General features: G+C 40.5%; 1 protein-coding gene across 1 annotated transcript in view; it reads left to right on the top strand.

The window, feature by feature from the left end:
* The window catches only part of PDHX (pyruvate dehydrogenase complex component X), a 78,065-nt gene that overhangs the window by 32,889 nt on the left and 21,216 nt on the right, over window positions 1–23,960 (top strand). Inside the window, exons 4-7 of the mRNA XM_060261207.1 lie at window positions 237–427; window positions 5,932–6,030; window positions 11,521–11,680; window positions 13,289–13,436. Coding sequence (XP_060117190.1) covers window positions 237–427; window positions 5,932–6,030; window positions 11,521–11,680; window positions 13,289–13,436 — 598 coding nt within the window. The remainder of the gene's footprint in view (window positions 1–236; window positions 428–5,931; window positions 6,031–11,520; window positions 11,681–13,288; window positions 13,437–23,960) is intronic.

Below are 23,960 nucleotides of genomic sequence, written 5' to 3'. Positions count from 1 at the left end.
TTGAAGTGTACAAATGATAATTATACAGGTAATGGGTATAGCTTTGGGAATAGTTGTTAAAAATATCCTCAGCCACTTCCTTCTACTTTAATTTAACTTTAAAAGTAAAACTGGGTTTTATTAACAGATGAAATATTTAAAATCATGTCTGACATTCTCACCTTTTTTAGCCTTGATAGCATTATATGTTTGTATAATTGAATATGATAACCAAGTTTTCCTCCCTTGTGATTTAGAAGGAAGAAGGAAGCAAAAATGTACGTCTAGGCATAATCATTGGCTTACTGGTAGAAGAGGGAGAAGACTGGAAGCAAGTTGAAATTCCAAGTGACATGGCTGATGCACCTTCTTTGTCTCCGGCAGCAGCAGCCCCTTCTCCTGCCGTTGTGTCTCCTGTGCCTAAAAAAATAGAACCTGGAAAACTACAGTGAGTTTTCAGTACTGATTATGAACCAGTGCTTTTTAGTCCCACATAAGATGTAATAATTCATATTTGTTTTATTTCACGGGGATTAAGCCAAATCTTGGAGACTGGGAGCCCAAGGTTCTGATCACCACTTCCTCATGATCCTAATTTGTGTGGCCACAAGCAAGTAGTCTTCACTTATTATTTATTTATTATTTATTAATTTCATTTATATCCCGCCCTCCCCCACCTCGGCAGGCTCAGGGCGGCTAACAACATTTTATAAAAACATACAGTAATAAATAGAACCTTAGATTTACAATATAAAACATTAACATTAAGCTTAATAACATTAAAACCAGTCTAATAAATACAGTTATACAGTGGTATAGGTCTTTAGACCGCGTTGGCGGATCCTTAATTACCGACCCTTTTTAGCAGTCCGAGTGTGCAAGTTTAAAAAGGGTGGTCTTGCAGGCCCTGCGGAACTGATCAAGGCTCCGCAGGGCCCGCACCTCCTCGGGGAGTCGGTTCCATAGGGTAGGGGCCGCGATCGAAAAGGCCCGTGCTCTAATATTCTGGTGTTTAATCTCCTTCGGCCCGGGGATGGTCATTAGGTTTTTCCCGGCTGACCTCAGTGCTCTCTGGGGTTCATATGGGGAAAGACGGTCCCTCAGGTAGGCAGGTCCTCGGCCATATAAGGCTTTAAAGGTAATGACCAACACTTTGTACTGGACCTGGTATATAATCGGCAGCCAGTGCAGTTCACGTAGCCCCGGCCGTATATGTTCCCGTTTCGGGAATCCCAACAACAGCCTGGCCGCCGCACTAGCTGCAGTCTCCGGGTCCGGCACAGAGGTAGCCCCAAGTAGAGGGCATTACAGTAGTCTAGTCTTGAGGTGACCGTTGCATGGATCACTGTTGCGAGGTCCCGGCGCTCAAGGAAAGGGGCCAACTGCCTTGCCCGCTTCAGATGGAAGAATGCTGACTTGGCGGTGGCCTGTATCTTAGCCTGTATCTGGTTGTAGTGAGAATTGCAAAACACATGGTACAGGGATAATTTCTATAGCAGCTATTATTTCCATAATTTTAAATATTTTTATTCAAATAGTAGTAATTTTGGCTTCTCTCTCATTGACATTACTGCCCCACCCCCAACCTGGTTACAGTTTACCTTCGCTTAGGTTTTAGAAGTAGACATTCTAGCAACTTCTGCTCTCTGGAAACAGAATGCTTAGTTAATTTACCACTCATTAAAAGCATTTTTAAATTATATATGTGATACATTATTGGTTCAGAAAGCAACTCACAAAGCAAGTAGATGTCTGCAAAGCAGAGTCATTTACACAACAGAGCCCCTTATCCTGGGAGCAGGCTCTACATACACTGCTGACAAGCCAAGATATTCAGATTTTTTTTTAATGATTACATATCAGTAGCTGGAAAAATGTGTTTGAGTACCTACTCAGACATATAGCTGGTTTATCCACAATACTGGGGTTTTTTTAAAAAATATATTGTCAGCATTTAGATGGTCCAAGATAAATTAAGGAAGATCTATAAAAACGTCTTAACGATTAGGATGAATGTTGAGATTGCAAAGAATGTTAGAACACAGAGGTTGCAAGTAGAACCATTGATGTAAAATGAAACTAGTCTTGCTAATTATTTTTTTCCCCATTCCCTGTCTTAGGCTATTTAGATGCAACAGTTGCAATTCAGTGCTGATGATAAGCTGCATGTATGATAATTTTGTTCTGACCCAAAATCCCTCTGTAAGCAATCCTTTCAAGAGGGAAGCATTCAGTGGGGAATTGGGAAAAGCAAAGCAGACTTCAGCTACTTTAATAATTCTTTTGTTATACCCCTTGTGTTAACACTTGTGCAGAATTGACAATATTTCCTTCTAAATTTCTGTTACAATAAAGTGTGTTATACCTCTTTATGCTAATATAGTACTTGCTAAAAAGGAAACCAGGCTTTGGATCTTACAAAGTCTGTTTTAAAACTGTCCACATGACACTGGAATGAAAACACCATTGATGTTGAAGATGACCTGCTGAATTTGATCCTTATACAGATGATTAATGCTAAGAATATCCATCAGAAATGAACAAAGGATTGGGAACAGCAATCTTTGGTTGTCAAGTGACTTACAGAAGTTCTCGTTGACCTTTTGCCAGATAGTGGTGGAATGCTAGCTGATGAGCACAAGTGAAGGAGGGATTCCTAGTGGTTGTGGTGCTCCTGCTGCTGTGGTTCACAGTATGGCCCTATGCATGTGTGAGGCTATGGATTGTACTATTAAGGCCCAGTTCCAATTCTCCCAAAACAATAATTAATCACTGTCTGTAGGACAGAAGATTTGGTCTCATTAATATCAGTGATATTGCTAGCATAAATCTGTTATTTGTCAGCAGCTGACCTACAGCAAGGACATATCTAAAATGAGATGGTGTCACAATGCTTGCGGGAAAAGAACAGAGGATATTGAGGCTCAGAGTGGGAAGGATGAGTGTACATATTATAAGATGAATCTGACAAGTTGTTGTGTGACTAATTCCATGCTTCAGGGGTTTTGTAACAAAGAAAATTAGGAATTCAGGAACCTGCCATCATTAATCCTGGTCAGGACACAAAGCCTTAGTCAAGGCATAGCAAGCAGCACCTTTTCAGTCTAGGCCAGCTTTCTCTCTTGTGAAAATTGGACTCACTGATTCATAGTGCTTTTATTTTGGTATTTGTATGACACCTGAGAAGTTTGCAGAATGGACAGAGGAATCAATTGGGAGTGAAATGGACTAGGCCTGGGGAGATCCAGGTTCAAATCCCTAGTTATCAAACTCAGTAAGTCACCTTAGACCAGTTATTCCCTCTCAGCCAAATCTACTGCACAGGGTGGTTGGGAAAATTAAAAGGAGGAGGAGAGAATTATGCATGCCATTCTGAGCTCCTTGGAGGAAGCGTGGAATAAAATGTAGCAAATATTCATGGATAAGATTTAGAAGCAGCAGGTAGGTGCACAGAGTTCTGGAGACAAGGTAATACCTTTGAGAGGCTGACAGATCAGAGAAAACAAAACTTCCATATCTATTCAAATTTGCCAAAGAAACTTTCTGTCAAGTCCTCTTTCAGACAAGCATGTGGTTGTTAGGTAGCAAATGGATTGTTAGGACTGATGCAGCAAAGAATGTTATAAAAGATGTGGCAGTTTCCTCTAAGAGTTGAATTTCTAATGGAGCTCATTTCTCAGACATCATGTGTTGTTTGGGATTTGAGCATATGAAACTGCTTGATATTGAGTTTGCCTGTTTGTCCATCTTGTCTGCTTAGTGTTGACAGCTCTCCAGATTTCAAGGCCAAAATCTTTCACAGGCTTGCTGCTGAGATCTTTTTAATGGGAGATGTGGGGAATCAAATCTGAGAATTTCTACTTGCATGCATTTTGCCACTGAACAAAAGGCTGCTCCCCGCATATGCTACTTCATATCATCCGCAAGAAGGTTTTAAATTCTGTTTGCAAGAGATAATCTCATTCAGAAGAGAGTGACAATACACTTGCTACTTTAAGGAAGATACAGATCTTCGTGGTCTCTGTGCATCACACTGATGGGATATAGGCGCCCGCGCCGATCACGATCGGTATTCTTGAAAGCTGCGGATTTCCGCGCCCCAGACCCAGTGCGCATGCGCAGAAGCCCCACCGCGCATGCCCACTGGGACCGGAGTGGACATCCCGCCAGTTCTCTTCTGACCGCCGCTTGGATCAGTCGATCATTCGCTATGGTCGGTAGATACCCTTTCTTGTTAGTTGCGATTGAGACTTAGAGACTCTATACTATTTTTGTTTTGATTTTTGGGCAAGAGGGAAGGCGGAAAGGCATTACGCATTGGACCTTCGGTGGCGCACACGTTCGTCAGTGGGTCGTGCTGTTCTTCAGGAGCTTCCCTGCTGATGGACCGTTGCACCCTCCTCCATGTAGGATTTTGGCTTGCTAGTCTCCCATCAGTGTGATGCACAGAGACCACGAAGAAGATAAACAGGTTTCCTACCTGTAACTGATGATCTTCGAGTGGTCATCTGTGCAGTCACACTACCCGCCCTCCTTCCCTCCGCTGCCAGTCCATCTGGAAGGGCTTATGCAGCGGTCAGAAGGAACTGGCGGGATGTCCGCTCCAGTCCCAGTGGGCATGCGCACTGGGTCTGGGGCACGGAAATCCGCAGCTTTCAAGAATACCGATCGTGATCGGCGCGGACGCCTATATCCCATCAGATGACCACTCGAAGATCATCAGTTACAGGTAGGAAACCTGTTTTTCTGGATTGGACTGAGAGGTTTGGAAGCTTAGTTGGGCCTTTAATCTTCCCTGTGATCCACTTTACCGTGTTGAGAAATGGGAGTTTTAAATAAAAAGATAGATGGAGGCACTGTAGGGTTTTTTCTTTAATTATAACTAGAAGTTATGCATATTGTCACTGTCAACAAAGGTTGCCCAACCCATCCTGGGTCAGGTGGCCTTTGGTTCAAGAAGGCAGCTTAACAAATTACAAACAGATGGGGTGCACCTCAATTTTGGTAGGCTGCCACCAGTCCTTTGTTCTTCCCTACAGCTTCCTGACAGGTGGGCTCACAGCAGGAATTCACAGAAGTTAAGAATTATGCCATTAAAGGTTTGGTTGAATGAATGAAAAGTTAAGTTTAGTGGTAAGTAGTTTGCCAGTCTTAAGCACTAGATTCTATTGCCAGCTGCGGAAACAAATAACCAGAGTTATGATTTTAAAAGTATATTTTATTAGGGTGCAAAGAGTACTTAAAAATTAAGAACAGTCAGTGAGGAGAAACTAAGAAATCTAGATATTTAGTTGCTAGCTGAAATGCTTAAAGACACAAGTACAAGATGTTTTCCTTCAGTTTCCAAGACAAGTCTTCTCCAGAGTTCAGCAAGCCAGTGCTGTTTGGCTTCAGCAAGCAATAAGTCCAAAGGTGGTTGAGACATGCCAGCAAGCCTTCATAGAATGTAGGCACCTTCCAGGCTAAAGAATAGGTTTTAGGTTGCTTTCTTTATTGCTAAAAGTCCTAAGTGCTGCTAGGCCTTTGCACCAATCAGGGCTCTGAGCAATTTCCTATGGTCAACCGATTGCTGACCAGATGACATAATAGTCTCTGACCATGTGAGAAGTCAGAAGAGTCTGTCTGCAGCCAGCCGATCCAAACTTTTTCACAGGTACCTAATTGGATGGAATGTGCAAGGACGATAACAGCAAACAAAGACTGGACCCAGCTCTCTTATTGCCCTGTACGTCAGTGCGATCTCTAGAGAAAAACTACAAGACAGGCTGCAAACAACCTGAACCAGACTTCTGAAGTAGAATCCTTTGTGAGTGAACCAAAAATCTACGACAATCACAATCAGACACCCTGTCCTGCCGCCTTCCTACAGTGTATAAGACATAAACTCCCTGACTGAATCTGGATATCTTTTCTGCATCTCTTTTTATTCTGTTCATTGCTTTTGTTTTTTAGCTTTCGCTTAAGCCCTGCAGCCCGCAATATTCTGGAGACACATGGACTTGATGCAAGCCACTGTACTCCTTCAGGCCCTCGAGGAATCTTCACTAAAGAGTATGTCATCTGTTTGCTCCTCTTTCCCTCCCTATCATATCGGCTGAAATTTATCCTTTACCATCAAAGTTTCTTAGGAAAGATAAATGCTTGGGAGATGTTTGGCCATAAGATTAATTTCAACAAAGTGTATCTTTGAAATATTTTTTAAAAATACATTGTGCAGTATACACAACAAAGGAAACAATGAGGAGCTGAGGCAAAAAGGGTGTAATCTGAGAGCAGGTTCTGAAGAAATTTCACAGCACTTAAATTTAGAAGGAGAAAGGAGTGTTGAGGAGTCTGATCAAAAACTTGTTAGTGGAACAAAGTAGGCAATAGCCTGAAAAGCAGAGACCTGAGGCAATAATATGTGGTGCTATAAAGTCAGATTGAAGGAAGAAAGTAGGTTTGGGGCAAAATATCTTATGGAGGATACAGTGCACAATTTGCAAGAAGGTGGATGTAGGCAAGACAGCTATAGGCCCATGGGTAACTAGATCTGAATTCTGAAAGAAAAGTTCTTTTAGCACAGGAGTGTCAAATATGCCACCTGGGGGCTAAATCAGGCTCCTGGATGGTTCCTATCAGGCCCCTGAGCAACTGCTGTCATCTACTTCCTTCTCCCTCTCTTTTGTGTCCTTCTGCTTTGCCAGGCTTGCTCAATCACACAGGAGCGACAGAGCAAGGCCTATGTTTTCTCCATTGGGTATGGCTCCTCCCTTGGGGAGGAAAGGGGAGAGCAACTAAGCCAGGCCTCTCTTCCTTCTATTGGCTCAGGCTCCTCCCCCTCCTTGTTCCCTGGGGAAGGAAGGAAAGAGCCAGAGCTTCCTTTGCCCAGTTCCCTGGATCCCATGGGAGAGATACAAAGAAAGCACCTTTAAGACCGAGTGCTAATGTTTTAAGCATGGTTAATTTTAAGGGTTTTTTAAAAACCCTTTTAATTGTGTTTGTCTGTGTCCTTTATAAAGTTTATATCTCTGCTACCTAATCTTAAATAGCTGCACACATGGCCTGGCCTGAAATGGCCCAGCCTGACAAGGTCTCATTTATGTCAGATCCAGCCCTCATAACAAATGAGTTTGATACTCCTGTATATGGCAGGACATCTCCAGCCATGTGTTGCATGTCCTATAGCTTGGAATTTGGTGTGTGTGTGTGTGGGGGAATTCTTTTATGTTCAAACAACTGCTTATAGTTTTCAGCAACAAATTCCTGTTGTCCCAGTTGGTAGTATGCACCTTCTGAACCCAGTCAAAAGTCCAAAACTGTATTAAACAATTTTATATGCTGTCCTGACTCTCTTTCAGGAGCTAGTCCAAAGCATTTCTTTTAATTCAGGCATTTAATTAAGGGGTTGTCTTTTAATATCATGTTATAGTCTGCTTTTAGCCTAGGAACTGTTTTATGAGATTCATTTTAAATGCTCACTATTTTGTGATGTTTCATACTCTGGCTGAGTTTTTAGTTCTTATGTTTTTATTGTGTTTTATTTTGTAAGCCGCTTTGGACAGGTTTCCTGTAGAGATGACGTAAAAATAGGGTTGCCAGGGCTGCCTTCCCCAATGGAGAACTTTGGGAGGTGTTCCTGGAGGGAGCAGGACATCCCCAAAGCAATGACATCACACAGAAATAATGTCATCAGATCATGATCAACACCCTGCACACCTGAACTCCAAGCAGTGAATTCACTGCTGGAATTAAGGTGCTCCCCACTTAATGCAAACAGCATTTAAAGGGTCCCTTTAAAAGCTATTTACAAAACGTGGGGGCCATGCACCTGTACTCCAAGCAGCAAATTTGCTGCTGGAGTTCAGACGCAACTCCCCTTCTTGAAAACTGAGAACCCACAGAAGTGAAGTCATTATACAGCAACAAGTGACCATCTCTAAGCAAATAGTCAGCCCTTTAAAGGGTCCCTTTAAATGCTGTTTACAAGAAGCGGAGGCCACGTGTACCTGAACTGCAATGGTGGATTTTCCCCTTGGAGTTCGGGCATGCGACTGGCAGCCACTCCCTCCCCTCCTGCACGACTGAAGGGCCCTCTATCTGACCCACAGGAGCACAGTCTTGCAGGAGGCAGGGAGAGGGACAGCCACCAGTGGTCACTCGTGGGGGTGGGGCTTCCCCCCACTGGCCAGCTGGCAGGCACCTGGGGACTGGCATCCCTACATGATATAAATTTTCTGTCTAATCTAAGTTTCCAGATTCCAGAACACTTTTTTTCTAATTCTTATGGTGACCAGAACACCTTTCTTAATCTTCTTTTATAAAGAGCAACAAAACTCAGTATTCATGAGGAAACAATGTGGTAAATGTAACCAATGTACAAGCATACATCTGCATACAGAGTCGGCAGATGCAGGTTAATATAAAAGAAAATTATTACAAAAGGAAAATCAGAAATTTACATTGCATATAAAAAGAGAAAACCAGAAATGTGGTAAATTACAAAAAAAGAAGAAGAAAACAAGCAATTGTATGTTGCCTGGTGCCAGATATAAATTTGGGCAGGACTGACCATTTACTTAGAGATAGTCACTTGTTCTTGCATGCTCACTTCTGTGGGTTCTCGGTTTCCAGAAGTTTCATGATTTGATCTGTGGCTTTTTGTTTTGGGAAAAAGACTACAGAGTCCCATCCACATTTAATAGAGGAAAAGTTGAAAAGGAGGATGTTAGAATGTCATTCAAAAGTTTGGCGTCTTTTTAACCTCTCCACTTTACTTTCTTTAAAAGTATTGAATGTCCATTCAGTGTGGACAGTTGTTCCTTCCCGGGTTCATGTCTGGTGGCCCTGGAATCTTGTCTGCCATAGTCCATTGTAGGAATCTAATCTCCCATTAGCAGGATTTTGCTAATCCAAATGACAGTGTATTGCTCTGAAAATTCCCAGTCTGGTTCTTTTGAAAACTGCAGGTGGCAGTAAGACACAATGTTCAATGAAATGGAATTTCTAACTATTGCATCTTAACCAGCAATCCTTCTTGTTAAGTGCTGGAAATGGATCTAGATGCAAATGACAAGTATTCATTTGCTAATAATCTCTGGACCTGTTTAGTGATACTAGGTTTTTTCTTGATTTGGATATTGTTTTGTCTATTTGGTACCACTGTGGTCTGGAAATTCCTGAACAGAAAATATCCCCTACAACCCCACTGATTTGAAGCAGAACTGTTACATCTTGGGGTTGATAGAGAACTATATATGACATACTTCCAGGACATCTGATGACCTGTTCTTTGAAAACCAACAATATTTTTCTCCTTAGTTTTAATAGTGCTTTGTAAATTTCCAAATTGCCAAAATGAATTTGCATGGCATGTCTAATTTGATGTTTAAGACCGCGGTCCATAGTTCATTAAGATCTGTGGCAAAACCCCTATTGATTTCAATGGTCCAGGTCTGCTGCCATAATTTTTAACTATAGCACTGCATGTCACAAATAAATTCATTCATAACCAGCAGCCATATATTACCCATGCAAGTCAGAGGCAAAGCAATTAAATTTTATGGCAGACTGTGGCATCTAAAAGAAGATATATACATGCTGTATATGTAATTTTCAGTACATTTAAGCATCTTCAGGGCTGACAAATGGCACATCCTGTTTAACCCTGTTATTATTTATTACTGTTATTAAGATTTTATATACAGCTATGAATATGTTAATAATTTGGAAGTAACTGAAGCCAGTAACACTATTAAAAAGTTGCTGACAGTTTATAAGGCTGTTGTTGAAGTAGGTTTTTATACCATTAAATAATATGTGGGTGAAAAAAACCTATTACTAATGTGGCAAGCTTTATAAAATTTCAAACTATTATTTGTAATTCTTTTTTGTACCTGATTGTTATGGCTTTTTAAATGAATGTTTAATTTTATGATTTAATTATTTAAAATAGCAGTTATACACACTTACAATTTCTTGTGTTTTTGCTTTTGTTACCAAAACATTTCTATTTGATTTAGCACTGACTGATATACATTCACAAGTTCTATTTGTTCTTGTCTTAGATTAGGAATGATGTCTAAAATGAGTGTATTAAAGAACAAAATAAGGAGACTTTATTGCAAATGGCCTTTCTTGCTGGATCAGACTGAGGTCCATCCTGTGCAATACTCTGGCTGCATTCAGGCATGTTCAACAAACCTTTGTCTGTAACATGCACAAATACAGAGTTGTTGTTATTCTCAAAGACTCCACTCTGCTGATTGTGGTCTTCATTTTTACATTCAGCCAGTTAGATGCCTTTAGAAAGCTTGTAAGCAGGGCATGAGACAGTACAGAACTTGATAGTGCTTCTTCTTGAACTGCAGTTAAGAAGCCAAAAGCTATCCTTACGGATGCATTCTCTTTCTCTGAGATAAATTGCTCCTTCTACTCACTCCTTCCATATTTAAGGGACGTTTTGGTGTCAAGAGTTCAAACTTTGTTTAAACAGGAATCTTGGTTAATGTTAACAATGAGTAAAGTGGATTTTCATGTCTTCCTCAACCACAGTTGGGTAACTTGGGTCAGTCACATGTTTTCAGCCTAACCTACCTCACAGGGTTGTTGTGAGGATAAAATGGAGGACAGGAGAATGATGTTCATTGCTTTGGATGCCCATTGTGTAGAAGGCAATATATAAGTGAAGTAAATAAATGACAAATGTAGCTGAATATGGAAGCAGGGATGATGGAAAACATGGTGGGAGGAAAAGAGGATAGGAAGTAGGGAAATGGAGAGAATATAGGGGCTACCAAGAGGAGAAAAAAGGAAATAGGCCTAGCGGCTAGCATTGCTCAACTTGGCCATAGTTTTCCCAGGTAGAAGCTGCCAGGAGTAGGGAAGGAAAGCAGTAGATAAGAAGCAGATCTAGGTGGGTGAGTGAGAAGGAGAGAGGGAAACAATGAAAGGGAGAGGGAAAATGAAGATGCCCCTGCAAGTCATTGTAGGTCGCCTACTTGTGATGTTCTGTTTATAATGATAAATGTAAACAAAAAGAAACAGGAAACTCATTTCTCACAAGACCTGCTTACACTCACTTGAACCTTGGACGACTAACTTCAACCCAAGATTTTCTATAACTTTTCAGCAATTTGAGTCCAAAAATTAGAACTGCAGCCAGCTTTTGGGTTGCAATAAAGCAGTGTTGTCCCAGTGATACAGTATGTGTATTTTGCCAAATCCTTCCAATTCACACATTTGTTTATGAAGTGGTTGTCTGGATGCAGTGACTTATCTCCTGATATTTACATGAGAAGGGGGTTGTCCAGATTGGTCACTTTTTAAAAACAAATATATCAATAAGTACCATATCAAAGGAAATATTTGAAAACTTGTTTTTTTTCTGATGTGGTATTTTTGTTACAAGAGCATATTGTACATACAAGCTGCTTGGTAGTTGAGAATCCATAATAACTTGGGATAGTGTAATTTTTTAAATATATATATATATTTTATGAGGTATTCCGTTTCTAGTGTTCCTCCCTTTTAACCCAGTGTGATTGCCCTTTTGATTGACAGGGATGCTCTCAAGCTTCTTGATAAAAAACAGAAGGGGAAATCCATTGCAGCAAGGCCAGTGGTTTCATCACTCCCTGCACAGCCTTCAGCCTCACCATTAGCAAGCATGCCTCGTCCTGCCATTCCTCCAGTTTCTGTGCTAGGACAACGTGCTTCCATGGTAATAATGATGACAGCCTTGCTTTATTTGACATGTATTTACATATCTGCAAAAACTCACATGTGAATATGAATTTGTGTTCTATCAGAAAACTGCAGAGAGATTACTGCTGTGCTTTCAATCATTTTGCCTTATGGTTTCTAAAGAAATAATTAGACTCAGTGTTAGATGCTGCAGTTATTTTAGATGTATAACAAAATCTGGAAAGAGGAATGTTGAAATAAAATTCAGAGTTTGATGTCAAAAGTGCCAAAATTATATTCCCACTGATTTTCCTTAGGACTTCAACTCATTCTGCTGCCAAGGATCAAATGCTTTAATGTCACAGAGAAAGCAGTGAACTGTTATTGATGTTTGTATTTAATACTCAACAACTGCTGCTTCTGGAGACAAGTAACTTTGGAAGGAGAGGTTTTTAGCAAGTAACAGGTGAGGGGGGGTGAAATCTAACATTTGCCTCGCCCACAGCTTTTCTGCAAATTCCTCCTTCTAAACTGTTTCGCCCCCACCCAAACACATCTAGAAAATGATAAATGACAGGCAAGAGAAGCGTTGGGTAGCCATTTTCTTGCTGACAGTTTTTTGGTAAAAATTGCTGTATTCCACAGCTGCTTTTCATTAGAAGTAAGGATGTAACTCCATCCATGCACTCTCAAGTCAAAGATCGTGGCATAGTCAGTCAGGAGAGTGTAATTGGAGTAGCTTCTGTCAGATGAAGCCTCTCCAGATAATCATGTCATTTGGATCTCACAACGAAGCGTTGATATATTCAAAAGAACTGTATTATACCACTGAGTGTTCCAGCCCAATGCTGATGTATCTTTATTGGATTCTTTGTTCCCTGTATTTCTCAGATGGTCTGAGTTTACTTTGAGGGCTTGTAACCTGTCCCACTGTTGGTTTAAGAGTCAGTGTACAGGTTGTACATCTTCTGTACCATCTTCACATGAAGATTAGACACATGGCAAATTGATTACCCAATGAACAAAACAAGTCAAGCACCCAAGCAATTTTTCAAATAGTAGAAACAGCATAGTTCATTGAAACTTGGAAGATGTCTGGATGTGAAAGATACTGAAGATACAGTTCCCAGTTTAGAAACAGAAAATGCCAAAGAATGAGTAAAAAGTGAATCCATTTTCTTTCAGTTGAATGATATGAAGACATCAGAAGGGTAGCAGTGTTGGTCTGCTAGGTCTGAGTGCAGTATCTTACAAAAGGAGTGTTGACTCTTGAAAGCTTATATCCTCAAAATCTTGTTTTCTTAGGTGGTATTTGACTCAAATCTAGCTCAGTGTGTGTGTCTCCACTAGTGAAACAGTGCTTGTAACAATGGTTTTTTTTTTTTAAAAAAAAGATTCTGTAAGTATATTTACAAAGGTATGAGGCATTACTTATTTGTACTAGTAGTGCAGAGTAAAAAACAAAATGTGTATGGTGTCTAAACTATACATTTAAAATGAGAAGGTAGGTGAGATCAGTGCATTTTTCATCACCAATAACAGTCTGAAGTATATGCACTGAGCATTATTTTTATTAATGTATTTCAGAACAAAAGTTAGCTTATGCTTTCTTAGTTATTCAGTATGTAAAATGTTATTATTTCAGGGTGCATTCACTGAAGTCCCTGCTAGCAACGTTAGAAGAGTTATTGCTAAGAAATTAGCAGAATCGAAAACTACTATACCTCATGCATATGCTACTGCTGACTGTGACCTTGGTGCTGTTTTGAAACTTAGGCAAGAGTTCGCAAAAGGTGAATCTGTTACTGTTTATAACTGCTGGCTTAATGCAGTATACTGCCTAAACTGGTAATCATACTCTGTTGTTTGTATATTCCATAGTGATGGGTTTCAGTATATTGAAATCTGTGGATACTCAAATCCAGAGATTGGAGCCATGAACAGGTGGTACAAATCTTTTTGCAAACCTGAAAAACACCCCAGGTTTGTAGAAAAATATGAAATGTAAAGATAAATACACTGGAAGTTAAAAAAAAAAAAACCCTAAGTGATAGAAGTTGTGCCTGGCACTTTAAGAAATAAATGTCATCTTTGGCCATTCTGAGCAACCACAACAGTATTGCCATTTAAAGCCTTGGTTTTTGTCAAGAAAAGGGAGAAGCCAGGACCCTTTCAAGTCCTGTTTTGGCCTTTGTGCCAAGCCTGCCAGCAACCATAGGCCTGACTGCTTGCTACTATTCAACAGCAGCTACCACACAAAAGCCAGTATGTTGTAGTGGTTAGAGCTTCAGACTAGGCTCTAAGAATCCCAGGTTTGAATCCCCATTCTACCTTGTAAGCTAACAGGGTGACCTCGAAGCAACCATACACTCCCTGCCTCACAGGGTTATTGTGAGGATAAAGTGGAGGACAAGAGAACAATGTAGGTTGCTTTGGGCTTCCATTGAGGAGAACAGCAGGGAATAAAAGAAGTAAATGAATAATAAATATACCTGAGGATGTCAGGCAGATAAAAGAAAGATTGGCTGGTGGATGAGAAGGAAGCAGGGAAAGTGAAAGGATATGGGGGCTGCGAAGAGGAGGAACCAGGAATGAATTCCTTGTGGGTTCCATACTTGTTTGAAATTTCATTAACATTTGACTGGGCATTGATATCGATGCTGTAAAATACTGAACTGATTAAAATATTTTGCTCTTATTGCATTTCCATTTAAACTTCCTTGATTCCTTAGTTTTGTTTCAATTGTAGCAACTTTTTCTAGAAATATAGAGCAGTTTCCTGCTGCTACTTCATATCTTAAATATAGTGATACAGAATAAAATTACTTCCTTGACTGACATAAAATGCCCTGTTAAAATGGGCTGGACATTTTAACTGGAACTTGCTATTTCTGGTGCCTTCCCATGGGGAGATAAAATTGAAACTCATAGAAGAGGTCTGTAATTTGTAAAGAAGTGGAAAACCAGTTGTATCAGGGTGGCAGTAGCATCTTTTCAAATAGCCTCTTTAAAAGGTTAGATTAGATCATTAGTTCTCAGATTCTGGGTGGGACCTCAAAAGAATTCTTGACTCTCTTAAAAGTGCGCCTCAAGGCTAGAAAGGAAAAGGTAGAATAGGATGAACTTGGAGAGGAGAGTCAATGGTAAACCTAGGTTATCCTTGGCATAATACTTGAAGTAATCAGGATATACAGCCTGTGGTTCAGTAATGCTATACTCAAATACAAAACATGAAAAACAGACTGTGCATGTGTTCATTATTAACAAATGTGAAATTCCTACATTTCATGTAAAGCAGTATGAAGTTATTTTGCAAGTGGGCCCTTGGTGGCAAAACAGGCTTTCTTCTGCCTCCAACAGGCCCGTCAGCTGCCCCCCACTTGTCCAGCTCTGATCTTGCCACAGTGATTCATGTGGCAGTCACCTCTTTTCTACATTACTGCAGTTGGCTATATGCAGGGCTCCCCTTGAAATACAGTGCAACCCAAAATAGCATTATACCCTTCTAAGTCCACTGACTTAAATGTTCTTAGAAAGGTGTAACTATGCTTTGGATTGCACTGTTAGTTTCATATATGTGGTTGTGAACAATTTGGCAAATGCTGATTGATTTAAACTAGTTTCAGGTGAGCTGTGTTGATCTGATCTGCAGTGGAAGAGCAAGATTTGAGTCCAGTAGCCCCTCTGTAATTATTGAATGGCAAATTCTCTTGTAGTTTTCTTTGTAATCCTCTCCCTGTAAATATTCCTTTGAGTTCTTTTTAGAGAGCTTGGTTTCTTTTCTCCTCCTCCAGTACATAAGCTTTCAGGAGTCAAAGTTTCCTCCATCAGACAGTATTTAAACCATTTTATAAAGCCAGTTTGGCGTAGTGGTTAAGTGCGTTGACTCTTATCTGGGAGAACCGGGTTTGATTCCCCATTCCTCCACTTGCACCTGTGGAATGGCCTTGGGTTAGCCATCACTATCTCAGAGGTTGTCCTTGAAAGGGCAGCTGCTGTGAGAGCCCTCTCTGCCCCACCCACCTCACAGGGTTTCTGTTGTGGGGGGAGAAGATATAGGAGATTGTAAGCCGTTGAGTCTCTAATTCAGAGACAAGGGCGGGGCATAAACCTGCAATTCTTCTTCTTCTAAAAGAAAATTAGGGTTTTCCCCCTGGAATCTAACAACTTTCTTGCCAATGTAATATGAGCTTTTATTCAGTTGGATAGCGGTATTGGTCTGAAGCAACAGAATAAAACTGAGTGGCAGGTGGAGTTTGGGCTGCTTATTGATTGGTAATATTTTAGCTAGCCTTTTGAACCCACTTGCATTATTTTGGCAAGTTCTGGTTTGTGATTTTTGGACTTTATTTGGATGTTCTATTTTGATGTAGGTGCCTTTAAGCAATTGTTATATGATACAGCCGATTTTGCAGTTAGGCTAGCAAGTTCATTTTGAATGTCTATTATAATATATACGGATATATAGATACAGAATTGGCATATATATGAAATAAGACATTTATTTTAATACACTGGTGTTTAATAATTATTGTGCATTACACAGCTGATACTGTGATCATCTATACCCAGAATTAAACTTTTTTGGTATTAAAGGTGCCAGTAGACTCAACCTTTGTTCAGGTGCTTTTATGTATGTGAGATATCATTATCCATCACTTAAGAGTACAAATAGACTAGGCCTTCTTCTTTCTCAGCCTGCTCCTGATAATAGAGGTGTACATGTTCTGCCTGTTTGTGTGTGTTCTGCCAGAAGCCTGTGTATGTTCTGAGCCAGTCAGTCTGTCATGGGAAGGGCTGGGGAATGTATGCAAGAATCAAAGACTGAGGACTGTTGGTTTGTGCTGTCTTATAATGTCAGTCCAGGGTAGTCCTCAGTAAGGCAGATTAATTAATAGAGTCATATTGGAATGGAGTTCATATTACAAATTACATTACATTAAATTTGGAGTCAAAGAGCTGGATGCCTTGGACACAGGTGGGGACTTGTAGCTCAGGGCAACAGCTAGTGGATGACCTGGAAGTATTTCTAGTGGTACTGGGAGTAGAGTCTCATTGAGAGCTCCTTAGTTAATAGAGCTATCTCCCCCACCCCCATATACTTTTAAAACTGCTTGCAACAAAGGTGGACAATAATCAGCCCCAAACATTTTTTCATAGCACTTGCCATGTCCCCATGCCCACTAATGGGAATGAAGGGTTAGGTTGCCAGATTCAGACTGGGAAACTGGAGATTTGGGGATAGAGCCTGAGGAGAACAGGGATCTCTCAGTGGGGTCCGTCCTCCAAAGCATCCATTTTCTCCAGGAAAACTGATCTTTGTGGTCTAGAGATGAGGTGTGATTCTGGTGAACCCCAGGTCCCACCTGAATCCTGGCATCTGTAATAACACATGAAATACAAATATTTGTTACCTATCTTGATTTTTATTTTATTTTTACATTTTCTAAAGGGGTGGGATCTGCTGTAACCAACAAGGATGTCCATGGTGAACTGTAGTGGTGTGTATAAGGAACAAGAGATTGGAAGAATGTTCTCTGTTCCTTCTTTTAACACCCCTCCCCCCTGCAGAGTCCTGCTGTTAGCAGCTTTTATGGGGAAGGCTCACAGGTGGACATAATCATCACTGCCATAAAGCTGCTTTGTATGGGATTTCCCCAGACCAAGGTACTTTTGTGATAGAGAAAGCAAATGCCACAATTTGTAGTCTACTGAGCCTGGAGATTTCTGAGCTGGGTGGATTCGCTGTGATGCCACAGGTCTCTTTGCCTTCTGTCTCCAAGGACAAGCCTAACTAGCATGGGGTCTGAGGAAGAAGCTGTAGAAGAGCAGGTAGTTGCATGCACCTTAAAATTGTATCTATGCTTCACAGGCACTGACTTAGGGTAGCAGCAAGGCCCAAGCCCATATAAGTTTAGCTTGGATTAGGAAAAGCTGGTAGCAAGCAAGGAGAATTCCGTGATATGATGCCTGCTTGTATTATTAACTATTTGGGTGTGGAGAAGAAAAAAAAGGGTAGTTCAGATTTTCTTTTGAAGTCACACACATTTTTTCTAAGCTGCACAAAGAGATCCAAAGAGGGTAATAGAAACCAATTAGTTCAAGAACAAAAAAATGCTGTTCAGACCACTTTTGCCTTTCATTAGTGAAGCTGTATCTATTGGACTTTTGTTGGACAGATTTGTCTCTGTACTTTTCCACAGATCATTATGTACTTGTTTCACTTTGGAAGGTTCACTTTCTAGTGAAGTCTGCATAGGCTGTCCATTCTGTCCCACTCCCCTCGCCCCAGCAGTAACTATCTTAGTCAGCAACATGTATAAAATTTAGGTGGTCATTGGGTTTTTGAAGTCCTTGGAATCCCACTTATCCTATTGTTATTTAATAGTTGTGGTTTAAAGTGTTCTGTTGAATGTTTTCTTTATGACAGTCAGCATTAATCTAACTTGGAGCTTTTCAAGTTGAGGAATTAGAATTTTGCTAAGCATCTGTCTTCTGGACCTTGGATGTATTTGGGTAATTTGCTTCTCTTTCCTTTCCGTGTCTGTGTGTGACCATTCTTGCAATCCACTGATTGCTGTGATCTTCATTAAATTGGTTTTGATAACCATGGGGGTTATCCAGATGTCATGTTAGAGGCAAGGGATTTTGATTTAATGGAAGCTTTGTCTTTGCTGAAGAGCTAAGCAGCTTTGATATTGCCATATTCCCAACAGCAAAAAAAGAATCAACACAGAAGTCCACCATAAGCTTCCTCACATGAATGGCTTTGCTTGCATAAATGCGTTTTGGATGAAGAATTCCAAGGTTACCTTTTAATAGGCAACCTTGGCCAGAGCAAAGGCCAAAGTCTGCCATTAGAATTCTAAACAGGTACAGCTTATTCATATGATGATCAGACCTTTTCAGTGTGAGCCAACTCTATTGGGCTTTGTGTTTGTTTTTGAACTTCTCTTTACCATTCATTTAGACTTACAGTGCAAATCAGAAATTGAAAATGGGGAGCAGAGAAAGAGGGAGAAAAATTATCCAGCTTTCAGATTCCCAGCAAGTGATTTCTTGGGTTTCTTAATACCTTATAGAACAGTGCTTGATAGTGCTACTGTAAAAGACTCATAGAGTTGAAAGGGACCACCAGGGTCATCTAGTCCAACCCCCTGCACAATGCAGGAAACTCACAAATACTTCCCCCTAAATTCACAGGATCTTCATGGCTATCAGAAGGCCATCCAGCCTCTGTTTAAAAACCTCCAAGGAAGGAGAGCCATTCAGCATATGGTCCACTAAGACCCCTGGATCCTTTTCGCACATACTACTGCTAAGACAAGTCTCCCCCATCCTATAACCATACATTGGATTTATCCTACCTAAATACAGAACTTTACATTTCTCCCTGTTAAAATCCATTTTATTGGTTTTAGCCCAGTTGTCAAGGTCAACCTGTAACCTGTTTCTGTCTTCTACTATATTTGCAATCCTTCCCAATTTAGTATCATCGGCAAATTTAATAAGCATTCCCTCTATTCCTTCAGGTCCCAGGACAGATCCTTGAGGCACTCCACTTGTCACTCCTCTCCAAGAGGATGAAGAACCATTCACAAACACTCTTTGGGTGTGATCTGTCAACCAGTTACAGATCCACCTAATGGTAACAGGATCCATATTTTACCAAATTGTCAACAAGGATAGTATGTGGAACCTTATCAAAAGCCTTACTGAAATCAAGATAAATGATGTCTACAGCATTCCCCTGATCCAGCAAGGTAGTCACTTTCTCAAAAAAAGAGATAAGGTTAGTCTGACATGACTTGTTCTTGAGAAACCCATGCTGGCTCTTAGTAATCATAGCCATCCTTTCTAAATGTCCCAGGACTGACTGACTGATGATTTGATCTAAAATTCTTCCAGGGATAGATGTCAAGCTGATGGGTCGGTAGTTACCTGGATCCTCCTTTTTCCCCTTCTTGAAGATGGGGACAACATTCACCCGCCTCCAGTCTTCCGGCACCTCTCCTGTTCTCCAAGAATTCTCAAAAATAATAGCCAGAGACTCAGAAATTACATCTGCAAGCTCTTTTAGAACTCTTGGATGCAGTTCATCTGGCCCCGAGGACTTGGTTTCATTTAGAGAAACTAGATGTTTATGTACTACCCCTATGCTGATACTAGGTTGGAACTTCATACCCTCATTATATGTTCTGTTTTTGCCATGTTGAGCACTGTTTCCCTCAGAAGAGAAGACTGAGTAGGAATTGAGCAGTTCTGCCCTCTCTTCATTATCTGTTACAATTTCACTTTCCTGCCCTCGCAATGAGTCTACCATGTCCTTGCTCTTTTTCTTACTCTGAACATAAGAACCCTTTTTTGTTGTTTTTAACATCTTTGGCCAGCCTAAGATCATACTGAGCTTTAGCTTTCCTAACTTTTTCTCTACAAGCACTGGTGATTTGTTTATATTCATCTTTGGTTATAAGGCCCTCCTTCCAATTCCTAAAGGAGTCTTTTTTATTTCTCAAGTCTTTAGAGAGCTGTTTATGGAGCCACCTCAGCTTCTTTAGGCTTCTTCCATTTTTTTCTTCTCATAGGAATCGTCTGTTATTGTGCTTTCAGTATTTTGCTTTTAAGAAACTCCCACCCCTCTTGAACCCCCTTCTTCCTAAGTATTTCTGACCATGGGATTTTACCCAGCATAGTTCAAAGTTTGTTGAAGTTTGCCTTTCTGAAGTCCAACCTATAAGTCTGACTATGTATAGCTTTTTCCTTCCCTAAGACTGTAAATTCAAAAATCACATGGTCAGTATTGCCCAGGGTGCCCACTATTTCCACTTCTTAAATAAATTCTTTCTTGATGGTGAGAATCAAATCCAAGGTAGCAGATCGCCTTGTTTCCTTCTTCATTTTGTACCGTAAAGCCAAAGTCAATTGAAATCAATGGAGTAACTCTGCATAGAATTCCAGTGTTAATCTTAAGCAAGACTATAATGTTCACAGTGATGTAATTCATTGCAGTTCTGCTTATTGCCTATAAAATATATGTTGTAACAATTATGTGTTCTTAGTTACTATTCCCATTCTGCTTTTGTGTATGCCACAAACTAAGATTTACTTATTTGGAGCAAGTTGTCTCACATTTCTCAGTATTGGTACCCAAGACAGTTTGCAAAGGTTAAAGTAAGAGAAGGAAAAGGAAAGGTTCCCTGTGCAAGCACCAGTCATTTCCAGCTCTGGGGTGACGTTGCTTTCACAACGTTTTCATGGCAGACTTTTTTACAGGGTGGTTTGCCATTGCCTTCCCCAGTCTTTTAACTTTTAAAGGCTTTTAACTACTGTATGTTTTTATAAAATGTTGTTAGCCTCCCTGAGCCTGCCGAGGTGGGGAGGGCGGGATATAAATAAAATTTATTATTATTATTATTATTATTTTACACTTTCTCCCCAGCAAGCTGGGTACTCATTTTACCGACCTTGGAAGGATGGGAGGCTGAGTCAACCTTGGGCCAGTTTGGTGTAGTGGTTAAGCATGTGGACTCTTATCTGGGAGAACCAGGTTTGATTCCCCACTCCTCCACTTGCACCTGCTAGCATGGCCTTGGGTCAGCCATAGCTCTGGCAGAGGTTGTCCTTGAAAGGGCAGCTGCTGTGAAAGCCCTCTCCAGCCCCACCCACCTCACAGGGTATCTGTTGTGGGGGAGGAAGGTAAAGGAGATTGTGAGCCGCTCTGAGACTCTTCGGAGTGCAGGGCGGGATATAAATCCAATATCTTCTTCTTCTTCTACCTGAATCAAGCTTCCGCCGGAATCGAGCTCAGGTCATGAGCAGAGAGTTCAGAGCACAGTACTGCAGTACTGCTACTTTACCACTCTGCGCCACAGGACCTCTAAAGTAAGAGAATGTCCATTTAAAAAATGAGTCCAGAATGCTCTTTTATATCTTCACAGGACTACTGGGTAACCATGGGAGATAAAATAACAAAAGGCGAAATCCACAGCCTAGCCCTTAGATGGTCTCTTTATATTTCACAATGCACCTGGTGGCTATACTATCTTCTCCAGAAGTAGATTTAAGTACTCATTGGGGAGGGGGCTTCTCAGTTCTTAAAGCAGCCCCAGCTGCTGCTCCTCCCTCTGCCTTGCTGTTGGAGGACTGGGTGAGGGGCAATCTGGTAAACATCCTCACTGCAGCTCTCAGGTGGTCCTGCTTCTAAAGATGGCCTGTTCAGAAGCTTCTGAGAGGTATCAGTGGATTCTTAACCCTGATTTAATCATGCTCTAGAATCCTGGATTAGGGTCAGGAACAAAAGCTGGTTTGTTAAAGTGCTCAGATTCAGATTTTGCAGCAAACTGTGGTTAGATCTAAGATGCTATAAACCAGGAAGTCTTCTGTCTTGGTTCCATGTACAAGGGGGAGGGAGCATGTGAGCCTGAGGATTTCATGTTTGTTCACATTACAAACAAACTGTAGATTGTTCTTGATGCAGACAGTGTGTTTCACTTCATCTCAGTGCAGTAGTAGACTTGGGGGAGTGAGGTTGCTGGAAAATTGAAAAACATCAGTGCTAGGGGCATGCACCTGGATATACCCAAGACAAATTTTGGGGATCCCTCCCCCCCAAAAAAATCCTAGGAAAAAATCCCAAGAAGGTAACTTAGTCATTGTTCTGGACTGGTAGTAACTAAATGGAATTAGTTTCTTTGAATCCATCCATTGTAATTAGGAGAGGCAATTAATACTAACTCTGGAAGCAAATTAGTTCCGCTCCCCTGCTATATATTTTCAGACACATTGTGTGACATGAACCTTACCTGTATTCTGAAATTTTTGCAGTGAACCACTAAAGTCCAATACAGCAATAGTAAAATAAATATGGAAGGTAGAGTTGCCAGCTCCGGATTGGGAGATATCTGGAAATTTTGGGAGTGGAGCCTGAAGAGGGCAGGGTTTGGGGAGGGGAGAGACTTCAATGGAGTATAATGCCATAGTGTCCACCTTCCAAAGCAGCTGTTTTCTCCAGGTGAAGTGACACCTGTCAGCTGGGGATCAGTTGTAAGAGTGGGAGGGCAACCCCAATTGAAGGAGTTTCTGGTTATTCATGCAAAACAATAAAAAATATCATATTTGCCTTTGAGATTATTGTACAGGAAGTCTGAAGCTACACTGCATTGGTGGTCTGTGCTGCTCTCTCTGCACAGAATGGCTTGTATCTTGTTATTTTAGTTTCCCTCTAAAAGTTCTGATACTTTAGTGAACCCAGTCTTCTACCTGCTAATTGGGAGAGAGTTCCACATTGTCTCAGCAATATTAGGACTTTCATTATTGTATGTGCTGGAAAAATCCAGACCTCTCATTGCATCCCTTCAGGCTAAATTGTTAATTAAGAGATTGAAAAACCCAAACTTTGTCTTAGACATTTTAGACTTCCCAGTCATGCAGTAGAACTCTCTGTTATTCATAACCCAGTTTCAGAATGTGCAGATGCCTCCACCTCAGTAATCTTAACAGCATAAGGCCCCAAGTGCAGAAAGGCAAGTTTCTTGTTTACAGCTGAACTGATATATAAAATAATCTTTTTTAGTCTTTCCGTTCATGCATCATAGGCTATTGAAAGAAACCGTGAAATTTGTCTTTGGGGCTCATCTTAAAACCTTCAGAAGATCTTTATATAATAGTACATCAATATATAACATGCTCAAATTGCCATTCATTTGCTGGATACTTTGTAGTATGTGATAAAATTATGGGTACTCTGATTGTTGCCACAAATATTCAACATCAGTTTATAGATTCTTGCAGGACTCTATAAACCATATTTTTCTGTCAGTTTCTGCTGAATTATTTATTTTATTTTTTCTGTTTTTTAACATCATGCTTCAACAGGGAGGTGTATGAAATTATTTATTTGCCATAGTTTGTGTGGAACTGTGTCACTTACATCTAGAAAACTATTCCATATGGAAAAATCATACTTTATAGATTATTTAATACAATTCTTAGTGTTATAAAATGCCCCACAGGTCTTCATATATTATTGAAGTAGCTTTGAAACCTCCAACATACTGTTTTTAAAAGGAAGTGGATTTTAATATATTCACTGTAAATGAAACATCGACATAATAACATTGTTTCTTATCCTGAATGATTGACATTTTCCTTCATTTTGAGCCTCAGAAGTATTCTCTATATTTGTCTTGAATAATATTATGATAAACCAGCATCTCACTGAAGTGGAAGCCAAATATCCAGCAAGCATATTTGTAGTTTGCTGTTATGATCTTGTGCATCAGCAAGTAAGGCCTCCTGGGTATTTCTAACCGTCCTTG

The sequence above is a fragment of the Heteronotia binoei genome, chromosome 21, assembly GCF_032191835.1.
Source record: "Heteronotia binoei isolate CCM8104 ecotype False Entrance Well chromosome 21, APGP_CSIRO_Hbin_v1, whole genome shotgun sequence".
Lineage (NCBI taxonomy): Eukaryota > Metazoa > Chordata > Lepidosauria > Squamata > Gekkonidae > Heteronotia > Heteronotia binoei.
Note: the sequence above shows the minus strand (reverse complement) of the source record. Positions and strands in the feature narration are given on the sequence as shown.